Genomic DNA, 13,745 nt, shown 5'->3' with positions numbered 1-13,745 from the left:
TCATATTTCTTTAACAATAAAATAAATGACACCAGTTTCTTAATATGGAGGAGAACCTATAAACCATTCTTCCATTTAACTAGAATTTCCTCCTGTTTTTGGCTCTGTTTGTATTCAAAATGTTAAGATTTATGTCACCCAGTTCTTCCAATAGAATGTTCACTCATAGGGCTGGAAAAGGATCTCCCATTTAGAGTTTCAACAGCTACATTAACACATCTAGATAGTCTAAGGACTCATCCTTAACATCTCCTGCCTTTTTCTCTCCCTATGCTATTGTCACGGCAGAAGCAGAAGAGAGTCACAAAGTATTAAGGACTGGATTGTATCTCCTTTTCATGAGTTTCGTTGGTTTAAAAAAAAAAATTCATTACCTGGTTGCCAGACTCCCGGAGCCGAGCCGCTCCATACTTAGTTAGGCTAGTCTTTGGAAAGCAAACCCATCCCTTTGCCAGGGCTGGACTGGAACCCTTTCCAGGCTGGTAGAACCTACTAGAGCTTGTGCTCCCTGATCATAGCCTTCAGAAACCCAGGGTCTTCTTCACATCACAGGATTCTCAACAGAACGTCAAAAGTGAACCAAAATCACAGGGATGAGCCTGAGTCATACCAGATAGGGGCAGGAGGGCCCAGTGATGGTCTAGGGTTAAGAAGTAGCTTGAGTGGTATTGTTGAGAAAATAAACATAGAGTAAGGATTGAAAAGGAAATAGATGCATCTTTTATAAAGCAAGAATGGGAAATAACGTATAAACAGCCTGAATTACTCTATGAAATCTTATAAAGCTAATGAGTTTCTAAGTTGATTCCTCTGAAACTCTCCATTTTATCATTTTTTGTGACAATAATATTCCATTACATTTATATAGCACAGTCTATTTACCATTCCTTAATAAGAGGTAGACAATCCCTTGGTTTCCAGTTATAGGTTATATACATATATAGTTATAGTTATATATGAAAGGAAATGCCATAAATATTTTTGTATGTGTGACTCCTTTGTCTCTTTGATCTTGTCCTTGTTAGTTTTTTACTCATAAGCACCCACCATTCTGTTCCCCACTTACTATCACATAGTACTCTCAGTTTGGTTTTAGTATAAGTATTTACCAAGATAGTATGGAGAAAATAATAATCTAAAATGTACTGTCATACTCAGCTCCCAATTCCTCCATAAATTCTGTGACCTATCCCTTTACTCCACCACACCTGTAGGAATGGTCATTCACTGAATCTCACCAATATCAAAGGGATCCACCACCATATCTCAGCTGCCTTCTCCCTCCACCTCTGCAAATTCTCTTCACTGATGAGTTCATCCTGAAGCTTTCTTTTTGAGGATGGGACTAAAATTAGGCATCCTTTATTCTCTCCTTTTTCAACCACCATATTAGAATTTAAGGTCTCAGAAAACAAGGACTAGCTTTTTTTTTTTTTTTTAATGCTCCCTTAAGTAACTGTTAATAAATCTTCATTGGTTTTTAATGTGATTTCCATTTCTCTATTAGAAACCCTATTTGACTATAACTTCCTCTCATTCCATCTCCCCTTATACCTCATACCTCCTAAAACCTATTTATTTTCTCTTTATCAAGATCTCCAAGCCCTCCACCCCTTGGTACTTTCTCAGGCAATTACCCTTATTCTGACTTCACTTTCCTCCTTAATCAGACTCGTCCCAGTTGTTAGGCATTTCAACTTTATGCTGTCCTCTGATCTTGAGCCCCTTGCCTTCTTGTCCTGTTCTCATTTGTCTGCCAAAACACAGCTGTGGATTACTGCCACCATCTGCCTTCATTTCTTTTCACGAGCCACTGAATGCTGCTTGGGGAAGTCTCACTGCCATGCTGACTGATACATTACAAATTCAGATTATCTAACCTCTAGCTGCAACAAGGAAGTCCTTTTACTCCTCTTTAATTTATTCCCTATCTCATTCCCCTTACAAACTATTTCAGAACTTGTCTTTCCATTCCCCACTATCTCCCAGCTGAGGACCTTGCTTCTTACTTTACTGAGAAATTTGAGAGCATTTGATGTGAGCTTCCTCTCTTTTCTTTCCCTTCTCTTGATCTCTGACATAAATGTCTCTTTATGCCAGACCAATCCTTCTACATATTCCCTTGCTCCCAACCCGCCTGGCTTTTCCAGTAGATCATATCCCCTCTTCCTGCAATCTTTATCCTCTCTCTATCTACCAGTTACTTCTTTACTGCCTTCAAATACACCCAGGTCTCCCTATTCTTGAAATACTTTCACTATATTCAGCCATCTCTTCAAATTACACTCCTATCTGTCCTCCTTTTCTCAACCAAATTCATTGTAAAAAGCTATTTTCACTTGTTTCTGCTTCCTCTCCTTTCACTCACTCCTCAACTCTGAAGTTTAACTAAATGAGTTCATCACACTGAACTGAAACTACCTTCTTCAAAGATGTCTTTATTGCCAAATATGATGGTCTTCTCTAGTCTAATCCTTCTTGACCTGCCTGCTGCATTTGCCATGGTTGACCAATCACTATTCCTGGACACTTTCTTGGTTTTTGTGGCACTGCTCTCGCTTAGTTATTATACCTGCCTGACCACTCCTTGGTGTCTTTTGCTGACTGATTTATCAGCCATATTATATACCCCTTAAATGTAGGTGTTCCCAAGCTTCTGTCCTAGCCCCTTTCCTTATAATTGATGATCCTTTTCTTTTCCTCTCATTCATCTATATAGTCTGTCTCTCTCTCTCTCTCTCTCTCTCTCTCTCTCTCTCTCTCATTTAATTATCACTTCTAGACAGATCTATATATCAAGCCCTAATTTCTCATCTCAAGCTTCAGTACCACATCACCAATTGCCTATCAAATATTTTATCTTAGATGTCTAGGAAATACCCCAGAATCAACTTGTTCAAAAATTAACTCATTTCTACCCCAAATCTCTCCTCTTTCAAAGTTCCCTTTGTCTACCATCCTCCCATCACTCATGTTTATAACCCAGGGATTGTTCTAAAATGCTTGTTCCTTCTCAGCCCACATAACCAATTAATTGTCAGATTTTATTCTGTCTTCATAATGTCTCAAATCCAAGTCTTTATCTCTACTTAAACAGTTACAATTCTAGTTCTTCATACCTTGCCTTGATTGTTATAACAGCCTCCTAAGTGGTCTCTCTAGTTCATGCTGCACATTGCTGCTGAAGCTATTTTTATTACACTTGCATGTGACCATTCAAGTTCAATCAATTCTAGCATCTTCCCATGGCCTCTGAGTTAATACACACATTCATGTGTAGCTTTTAAAGCCCTATACAACCCAGAGCCAATGCAGCTTTCCCATGTCACTGGACAATACTTCCCTTCCCATTTCTGTGACCTAGCCAAACTGTCCTCACTGTTTCTCACACACAGCCCTTCACGTCCCATTGCTACACTTTTTCACTGGCTGTCCCCATGTCTCTTGATCTTTATCTCTTAGAGCCCCTCACCTCCTTTAAGATGTAGCTCAAGCTCTCCTTCTGCACAAAACCTTTCCTGGTCCTCCCTACTGAATGCCCTTCTTCCCTCCCAAACCACTAGAAAGGGAGGTCTCAGTGTTAGACCTTCTCTCCATGGAGTGAAAAAACAGCCTCTGAAGGCAGAAATAGACAAGTGGAATACCATGTTAGTATCCAACACAGAAAGAAGAGGGCACAATATTTGGTATCGGGTTAGAAATCTTCAAGTATAGACATGGAATTTTCTTTTCAACAGGGGCTTTGAATTAATTTGAAAATGTCTTCTTATGAAGTGGTTTTCTGAAAAGACAAATTTGGAACAATGTGGTGAGCCTGATTGTGGCTCACTTTTCTCAGTTTTCTCTTGGATGGCTCTCGTTGATGGGCCCCAGTATGTGGCCAACGGCTTCATTGTGACTAATGAAAGTTCTTTCTTCTGTCACCCTATCTGGGGCCATTAAATTATATATGTTATCAAGTCATTATGCATGATGTTAGCTACAACCCCTTATTTGGGAGTTGATGGTACTCCTCACTGCCTGTTTCCAAATAGAATAAAAGGATGCTTGTGAAACATACTGAGAACTTTGGTGATAGATGATTTTCTCCCAGACATAAATCCACTCTTCAGTCCAATTTGTGACTGCTCTTCTGGACAAAGGACTTCCTCCAGTTTTAGTCAGAATATTTGGATTCACATAAAACCTCAGCGTTCTTCCTAATTGCAGACCATGCTAGGCAGAAGTGTAATTAATAGCTGCTCCTAGGCAGTGATCTGCTCTGAGCATAGGGTCTGGACTGATTAATGAGAGTTCTCTTCTCATCAGTTGGAACAAGAAAACAAATTGCTTGCCTAGTCAGAATGAGATAGGCTTAACCCTGACTAATGAGACTCTTCCTGTCTGGAGAAAAATGGGCTCCCATCTTCTTAATAACATTTACATGACATTTCTTTTTGCCTAGCTCCCACAAATTGCTGCTGTGTTGACACTGACCCACTGAGAACAATTGTTCCAAACACTATAAAGAGGGTTCAGCTGGTCCTTTTCCCTGATGGAAGCATCTTAAAATTTAATCTTTGCTTGAGTAGGGTGATTACATACTTTGGGTCCAATCCATCCCTCTGTTTTCTGACAGTCTCTCTGACCTTAAAACAATCTCTTTTCCTCAACAGAAGGATTTTTTCCTTTGTTCTTTAACAAATAAGATCACTATTCCACCCCTCAACCAATCACAACCTCCAGAATTTTTCTTTACAACAAAAGTAGTTGTAGCAAACCAGTGCGCTGGCCATATGTGATAATGTGTGCCTCGTTCTGTGCCCATAACCCATCACCTTTCTACTAAGAGGCGAGTGGTCTACTTTACTGGTAAAGTCAAGAATGATCCCTGCATTGACCAGATTGCTGCTGTCTTTCAGTGTTTTCAGAAGAGTCTCTCATTGGAATTACTGTAATACAGGGGGAAATAAGGTCATTGAAAAGTTAAACCACTGGACTGGTCTGCCATAAGGAAAGACTTGAGAACTTGGTCAGCTCTGACTGGGACGGTGAATGCTGAAGGTTTTCTCTCTTCCTCCAGATGGCAGCCGTGGGATGATCTCTTGTTGAAGGGAACTGCATTGTAAAGAAAAGTCACAACACAGTAATAGTATGTAATGTTATAAAAATGAACCTCGCAAGGCACAGTGGGAACGATGCCTTAATCAGCGGTTCTGGGTTCAAATCCCTGTTCTGCCTTTGTGTAAGTGGTCTGACCCCTGCCGCCTTTGTGACTTTTGGCCCATCATGATCTTTCTGACCTGTATGCCGAGGGATGGTGACTTGTAGGGTCCCGTGCTCCGAACCAGGCACTCAGCACCCCAGTTCTCACAAATCCCAGGCTGGCTTGCATGGACTCACTAGTGCCCTCACCTGAGGGAGAAAGAAGCCGCTCCCACACCTAAGGTTCCAGTCTAACAACCTGTTTCTCCTTTCTTCTCCCTAGAACTGATGTCTGCCCATGAGCTTGAAAAGAAGGAATTGGAAGACAGTTTTGAAAAACTGCGGCTGTCACTGCAGGTTAATACTTCCATTATCTACTTACTGTAGCCGGGGAAGTGTCAGCATCATTACCATCCTCCAACCCACAGGGTATAGAGCACTGTGCTGGGCAGAGGAGATGCACAGGGACGAAATGTCCAGTTGGCAACGGGAAAGATAGAGATGGAAGAGCTATTGGTTTAGAGGTGATTATTAGACCTATGGGAACAGACCAGAATGCCCAGAGCCAAGGGAGATGAGTTCAAGAGAGAAAACTTAAGAGGACTGAGGACAGAGGTTTGACGATCCCACAGTTAGATGAGGGGAAGAAGGAGAAGGAGGAAGAGACACAATCAGAGAGATGGGTGAAAAAAACAAGTTTCACACAGCAAATGAGTAGTGATGAAACCCAATTAAGAGGAGTCCAATTTTTGCTTCTTTAACCTCAAGCAGGCTTTTTATTACCTGTCAGCACTTGCCATATGTGTTTGCAGTTTGGGGCCATCAGAAAATATACTCCCCTCATTGCTCCTAGTTACTTGCTGAATCAGCAGCTACTTAGACTATTTATTGCCTCTTAACACCTAGCCCTGCTGAGACCAAAATAGTCAGCCAAGGCCATCCTCTCTTTCTGGCCCAGATAGTTGTTTTTCCTGTTATTTCCCACATGTCTCCTCTATGGAAAAGCTCGGCTGGGAGCTATATAATATATATATTTTTAAACTACATTGTTTAAGGTCGGCTGTGACAGTTAAACAAAAAACATTTATTCTGGTGAATAAATGGAAGGGAGGAGAAGCAGAAGAGACCCAGAATGTTTTATTCTGTCCCCCATCCTATCAGCTGAAAGTCCATGTCCCAATGGAAGAAGGCTTTCTTCACTTACACAAAGGAGAGTGTGGTTGGATCCAGGTGTTCTCCAAGGCCTCGAGCTGTGATGCTTGATGTGAAACATTGAACTGTTCTGCCTACTTTGCCCCTAAAGGGGAAAAGCCGGGCTCTGTGGTTACCTGCTCTTTCAGTCCCCTGCCTTCCAGAGATAGAGAGACCCGGGGCATCTGCTAAATGAGGACTGCAGGGACAGCATGTCAGTCGTGAGGGAACGGTCCCCGAAGCTCCGGTTAGTCGCGTCCCTGTTCTTTTACTAAGTGCGACAGTCAGGTGGAGTGGGGAGTCAGAGACCGGAGTTCAGATTCAGCCTGGCACAGCTGGGTGACCCCAGGCGAGCAGTTTAACCTATTTCCTTCAGTTTCCTCATCTTGTGAAAAAATAACAACATCTACCTCAGGAGGTAGCTGTGAGGAATCAATGGGATGATGTTTATACAGCTCCTGAGACAGGGGTTTTGTTGTTGTTGTTCAATCATTTCAGTTGTGTCCAACCCTCAGGCCCGTTTGGGGTTTTCTTAGTAACAAAGGGTCATTTGTCTTTCCCTTCTCCGGCTCATTTTACAGATGAGGAAACTGAGGCAAACAGTTATGTGATTTCCCCAGGGTCACACAGCTAGCTGGTATCTGAGGCCAGATTTGAACCCCAGAAGATGAGCCTTCCGAACTCTAGGCCCCCCCACAGTTGGGCCTAGATAAGCTTTAGTTATCATTATTGTTATAATGATGACTATGATGAAGTGAGAAGGTGAGTCAGGGCAAGTTTATTTGTAAAGTATGAGCCCCTAGGCAAGTCACTGAGCCTCTCCAGGGCCAGTCAATTCTTCATGACTCTTTAAGTTTCTGATCTGCCTCGGTGCAAGTTCTACCAAAACCAGGAATTCCCTACAAAATGAAATTAGGACTTCTCCCCTCCCCCACAAAAAAAGTTCACCCGAGTCTTAGAATTATGTTGTGGTTTCTCCTATCATCCTAATGCATAAACAAATAACATTTTCTCCTTTTTCTCCACACAAATATGGAATAGGGGAAAGAATCCTTATAACCTTGGACTCAAAAGACATTTGGACTCATAGAGCTGGAAGGGGATCCCTCTAACCTAGCCCCTCATTTTACAGATGAGGGAACAAATTCACAAGCTTAATAGGATCTGCCTAAGGCCACACAAATATTTATCATTGGGATAGGACTTGAAAGCTAATTGACTTTCCAATCTGCCAGAATTCAAATCCTGCCTCCTATTGGACTTGCAAGTCACTTATCCTATCTGAGCCTCAGTTTCCTCATCTGTAAAATGGAAAGAATACTGCCTAAATTGCCCAACTCACCTAGCTGCTATAAAGATCTTGGAAATAACATGTACAAAGTAAATTGCAGAGTCTCAATGCACTAAATGGCAGCTATTATCACAAAATTATTATTAGAAAATAAGTGGCTTATTTTCCACTCTTGGTTTATGTGGGTGAAAAAATAAATCATGTTGGCTGTCCTGACCAGAGATTAGTATGCAGGATCATAGAAACACAGTACTGTTAGCCATTAAATACGCTGATACGGGGAAATCCTAAAATGAGAAACTGCTCCAGTAGATTGCCTAGTTGTTCGCCTTCCAATTCCATGTATCTCTACGGTAAACTGTCCGATTTGTAAATTATCTTGGGAAAGTGAATTATAATCCCAAACTATTCTCTCCTGCTACTCACTCCTCCCATTTCACACTCCTGTGGTTAGTCTTAAACCCTCCACTAATGTTTGTCCTCAGGGAACACAAATAGCTGGAGTCAACCTTTAATTAGGAAGATAGATAGAGCTGTTGTCTGACCACCAACTAATCAGCACATCAAAACACAAATAGACATGATTTTTCCATTATTGATGACACACAACTTTATCATTACAGCAAAAAAAAAAAAAAAAGGCTAATTGACTATATTTTAATTTTAAAATCTGTCAAATTGGATTTCACCTAAATTACCTTCTCAAAACTGGAGATTTTTTGTTGTGAAATTCAGCAGCTACTTCTTAAATATCTACTTTGTGTAGGGAACTGCTATGGGTACTAAAGCGGATACCAGGTTTTGAGAAGACACTTTCTGTGCCCTCCTTCACCCTAATGTGAGGGGAGTAGCATGGAACCTAGCTTCCTCCCACCCCTGGGAAAGGCACCTGGGGAAGTCAAGGTGGGCAAGTTCACACATTTGTCTTCTTGGCTCACAAGACTCCTGCTTGGGAGCAGCTGGAGGCCATTCTATCTCACCATTGCTTTGTCAGCTTCCCAGATGTGGGCTAGATGTGGGGCCTTGGCAGAAAGATTCCATCCTAATGTTTCAGGTGAAGTGTGCGATGAGCCTTTGGGGGAAAAAATACTCTTTTGTTTGCCCTGAGTAACTTTAATGCTGAAGCCACATGGAGAGAACATGTATTTTTATGGTTATATTTGAGAAGGGAGCAGCATGAGAATCTATGGGCACTTGGGGGCCCAGCAATAGTTGCCACGGGCCTTGATTTATTCTTCCCAGTTCAGTTATGCAGAAAAATCCCAGTGACAGTGATGTTGCCCTAACGTGTTTATGTTTGCATTGAATATCCGTGTGGGGCTTTTGTTGTGGAAAATGAAATGGCATTAATGCAAAGAAACATGCACCCAGTCTCTTGAGCCCAGGATGCATGTGCCCTCAGGTCCTTGGGCACGGGGAGGAAGCGCCCTACACCCACTCAGCTGTTGCTCTGGAGCAAGAGCAGAGTGTTGAGAGCCTCTCTCTGCTTATCAAGACCCTTAGTGGGCACACTCTGTCCCTTTTCTTTGTAAAGGCCCGTAATGGAGCAGTCAGGCCGGACACAAGCGTGTGAGCTAGGCTGATGGAGGAGAAGACGCTGTCTCTCCTCTGCCCTCCTTCCCCTTCCCGAGAGTCTATAACAGCCTTGACACTGTGGGGGCTAAGTGGGGGGCTGGGGAGGAGGCGCTGCTCAGGATTGCCAGCCTGGGGAGGGTGGGGAATAATCTCCACCTGAATGTTCCCTTCACTTCAAACACTGGTTAAGGGACATTTAACCTTCCAGTGGTGCAGTGGATAGTGCCTCGACTGAGGAAGACTCCAATTCGACCTTAGATGCTTCCTGGCTGTGTGACCCTGGGCAAGGCACTTAACCCAATTTGCCTCAGTTTCCTCATCTGTTAAGTGATCCGGAGACGGAAATGCTAGGCCCCCCCAGTGTCATTGCGGAGAAAACCCAAATGGTGCATTGTGTCAGTCTCCACTGAAACAGCTGAAGAGCAACCTTCAAGATCTTCCATTTCCCCATCTATGCAATGGCCTAAATGGCCACCGAGGGCGGCCTTTTCAGCTCTAGACCTATAAGCCGAAGGAGTATGACATCCTAGGGAAAGAACTGACCTTGGAATTGGACAGTCTGATTTTGAATCCGGGACCCAGTCCTGGGCGTCAGACAACTAAGCTCACTGTTCTGAGTCTCAGTTTGCTCATCTATAAAATGGGAATAATAACTGCTTTATAGGGTAGTTGGGAGCCTCAGAACAGTGAAGTTCGATATCAAACTGGATGACTCTTATTCTGAGGCAGCATGATAGGGCGGATGGCACCATGGACCAGCCAGGATGATCTGCCGTGGGACTTCTCTTCACATGCTCATTTGCTGTGTGAATCTAGAAAATCCACTGGGCATCTCAACCCGTCAGTCTCTTCTGTGTAGTGGGTAGCTCCCTGAGATGTGGGGAGAAGCAAATGAGAGGGTGTCTGTGGTTCTGCCGAGCTTTAAACTGTTTCCTTTCTAAATGCGAGCTAGGTGTAGTTGCTGTTGTTTTGCTGTTGTTATTATTGTTATTATCACGTTTCATGATTCAGGGAGATCCGGGGATCCAGGGAGAAATTTCCCCAGACAGGGAAGGCGATGGCACAGTGGAATGAGTCACCAATCAAGTGACCAAGGCCTTTGGGAAGGGCCACAAAACGGGGAAGAATTCTCATCTGTCTGGGGTGCTGGGGCGCGCTGCCTCGCAGCAGAGGGGCAGACCAGCCCAGGGGTCTCCTGTGCTTCTGCCGGGGCGGAGACAAGCCTAGACTTCAGGCTGCTGGTGCCCTCTGCTGCCTAGTTGGAGTAATGGGATGCCACCGGGCGAGGAGGCCATACTGCGCCCCATGAAAAGTGATTCTCATCACCTGTAGGGTTTGTAGTTCTTGGGTGGGTGACCCTCGAGGGGACATCTTCTGCGATCAAGGACCTCTGGGGGTGAGGAAGAATTCTAGATTTAATCCTCAGAAAAGGAAGCGAAAGAAACACGGCGAGGGGGGTGGGGGGCTCTGTTTTTATAATAGGAATAATAATCATAATGCAGGCTCATGTTCCTACAAAGCTTATAAATACATAGAGTATTTGGCGCAGCAACCTGGACGGAAGGTACTGTTATCCCCTTCTGCAGATGAGGAAACTGATGCTGATAAAAGCTAGATTCCCAGAGCTAGCAGGGTCTGTGGTGGGATGCGAACTCAGACCTTCCTGAGGTAGTGCAGTAACTGCTCTGGCTTTCAACGGAATGACCGTGGTTCCGATCTGAGCTTTGACCCTCTCTGGACCTCGGGTTTCTTTTTTTTTTCCTTACAATAAGAGGAAAATCAGGGGGAAAGGAGGACATTGGCCAAGCCCAGACTCCATCCGCCGGGCCCTCCGAGGCTCCTGTTGGCCAGCTGACTTGGCCAGGGTCGCTCAGCAAGCCCGGCCTCTCACAACTGACAGGACCGCCTCACGGTACAAGCTGTAGGGCCAGGTCCCCACGGCCCTGCCACCGCTGATCCCCTCTCCCCTTGTTCTTGCAGGACCAGGTGGACACACTCACCTTCCAGAGCCACTCTCTCCGGGACCGAGCCAAGCGGTTTGAGGAGGCTTTGAGAAGAAACACGGAGGAGCAGCTGGAGGTAACCAGGGCCTTTTCTGGGGCCCCGGGGCCAGGGGAGGGTGCCTTTTGTTCATGTTGCCCCGGCTGGCCCTGCCCCGGCTCACTAAAGAAAAGCGACAGCTAGCTGCCGGTCATTGCCTGAATGCAGCCCTGCCTGCCGTGACACGGTGTCAGCCTGCCACAGGCCACCTACCCTTCGGCGATGTTTATGCTTGCCCCCCACGGCCTGGATGCCCCCTGCCCCCTGCCCCTCCCCACCCAATCCTGGCTGAGGGTGACAAATGCACAGGTAAGTGGAGGCCGCTTTCTTAGGAAATTAGCAAATTTTCTTGCCTTGCATTTTTAAAATGCTTGTTTTTCTTGAAATTTTCCCTCTTTGTTACTCTCTGATTTCACAATCATGTTTTCTTCATTTGGGTCGGGGAGGACCTTTCTGATAATGGCTTCCTGCTGTGTGCTGATTGAGCATTAAAAGCAAGCCATGGTTTTTATTGCATTCATGCTATGTGCTCCATCCTTCAGAGGGAAGCTAGACTGAACATCTCTGTGGGCAAGGTGTTGTTTGGGATGATGTCATGCATTAATTCGATGAGTGTTTATTGAATGCCTTCCACCAGGCAGGTGCTGGGAATGGAGACAAACAGGACACTTGCATTCTTTTATTTTTAAATAGCATTTTATTTTTCCCAGTTACATGTCAAAGCAATTAACATTCATGTTATTAAAAATTTTGGGTTCCTGATTCTTCTCCCAGCTCTCTTTCCCCCTTCCTAAAACAGTAAGCAATTTGATATGGGTTATATATGTCTTGCATTCTTTTAGAGAGACAAAATAAATAAACAAGTGTGTGAAATAAATGCAATTCAATCTACCATCAAACATTTCTTAAATACCTGTTGTGTGCAAGGCATTGTGTCGGGCACTGGGGGTACAAAAGCCCAAATGCAATTGTCCTCATACTCAGATCAATCAGCAAATAAACATTTACCAAGCTTTTATTGTATACCTAGAACTGTGCTGTGAGGATAGAAAGAAAGAAAGAAAGAAAAAACATATCCCTGTCCTCAAGCAACTCTTTTTCCAATGGAGGAGATGACATGTAAACAAATGTGTTCTTATAAACGCAGAATAAATGGGAGGTGACTTCCAAAGGAAAGACTCTCCAGGAGCTTACCTTGAATAGGAGTAGAAGGGGTTCATCAGGGACTAAGTATACAGAGTTGTAGGAAGAACAAGGTAATAGGGAAAGGGGTAGTTTTCCACTCCCCTGCCTCCACCCACCAAAATCGTCATTTCCTATACAACACATCAGGACTTGCACAAAGAGTGGGTGGGGGCCATTCTTTCTCCAAGCTTATATATTAATAAAGTATGGTCCAATTACTATTTAGCCTCATGTGCTTGGGACCTCAGTGCATCAACTCAAGCCTCAGCCCATTACATCTCCCGCTTTCTTTTGTTTTAGAACACAGGTGATCATGCCATCCCTGACTCCTCAGGGAGGTCAGAGCCCCCAAGGGGAGGTGATCACAACCTCCCTGATTTCTCAGGAAAGGAGGTGAAAACACTAAAAAGGAGATAATCACGCCCTCCCTGACATCTAAGGAAGGGAGATGAAAAGCACCAAAGGGAAGTGGGGGTTGCTAGCAGGTTTCTGGGCTCAAGGGTCTTATTATGCACAAACCCATCAGCATGGGAACACATAGCACATAGCAACAACGCAGAGGCTATTAGTGATGACTCTCCCCACAGTCAGTGCAGGCTTGATGTGGTGTAACAAACATGAATTTTGCACCCAAGTAACGGTATAACAAACAATATAAATCAACATTATGATGTAAAAGATTGCCAGAAGTCCTAGAAGGAGAGTATGTAAACAGCAGTCACACATACACCTCTTCAGCAGCCAAGAGATAGTCCAAAACCAATCTATTGTCCATTGCTTCACATATCAGGGAATCCAATGATCCCCCCAAGTTTTTGAAGTCCAGCAAAAGTCTTTTTGTCTTAGGGAATCCAATGATTCCAGTAGATTTTGAAGTCCTGTAATAGTCTTATCATTTCTCAGAAAACCCAATGATTCCTGAGGGCTTTCAAGTCTTATGTCTCAGAGAATCCAATGATTTCTGAGGGTTTTGAAGTCCAATGATTTTCTATGTCCATGAGTCAAACGCCATAACTGCCACACTCTTTCAATGGTGAGCACAATCAGCAACAGAACCACCCGATGTTTCTTGGGTCTTCTCCTTCGTTTCAAGGGTCTGCTCAGTCTCTCTGCGATGGACAAGGCGAATACGGCTCGTTGGCACCCATCTGATTCCTTCTCCACCTGTAGAGATACAAGCAAACCCTCTCCCCCAAGCAGTTAGCCTATCTGGTCCCTTCCATTCACCACTTTCTGGGTCTCTCCACATCACCTGGCGATTATCTAAAGATAGTGGAGC

The 13,745-nt window shown here is 44.0% G+C and overlaps 1 protein-coding gene across 3 annotated transcripts in view; it reads left to right on the top strand.

Annotated features, from left to right (window-relative positions):
- The window catches only part of MTUS2 (microtubule associated scaffold protein 2), a 451,993-nt gene that overhangs the window by 421,878 nt on the left and 16,370 nt on the right, over positions 1-13,745 (top strand). For all 3 annotated transcript variants that reach the window (XM_051986519.1, XM_051986521.1, XM_051986520.1), the window contains 2 exons: positions 5,468-5,541; positions 11,222-11,320. In XM_051986519.1, coding sequence (XP_051842479.1) covers positions 5,468-5,541; positions 11,222-11,320 — 173 coding nt within the window. The remainder of the gene's footprint in view (positions 1-5,467; positions 5,542-11,221; positions 11,321-13,745) is intronic.

Source organism: Antechinus flavipes, chromosome 3 (assembly GCF_016432865.1).
Source record: "Antechinus flavipes isolate AdamAnt ecotype Samford, QLD, Australia chromosome 3, AdamAnt_v2, whole genome shotgun sequence".
Classification (NCBI taxonomy): Eukaryota; Metazoa; Chordata; class Mammalia; order Dasyuromorphia; family Dasyuridae; genus Antechinus; species Antechinus flavipes.
This window is presented reverse-complemented; position numbering and strand designations above follow the sequence as displayed.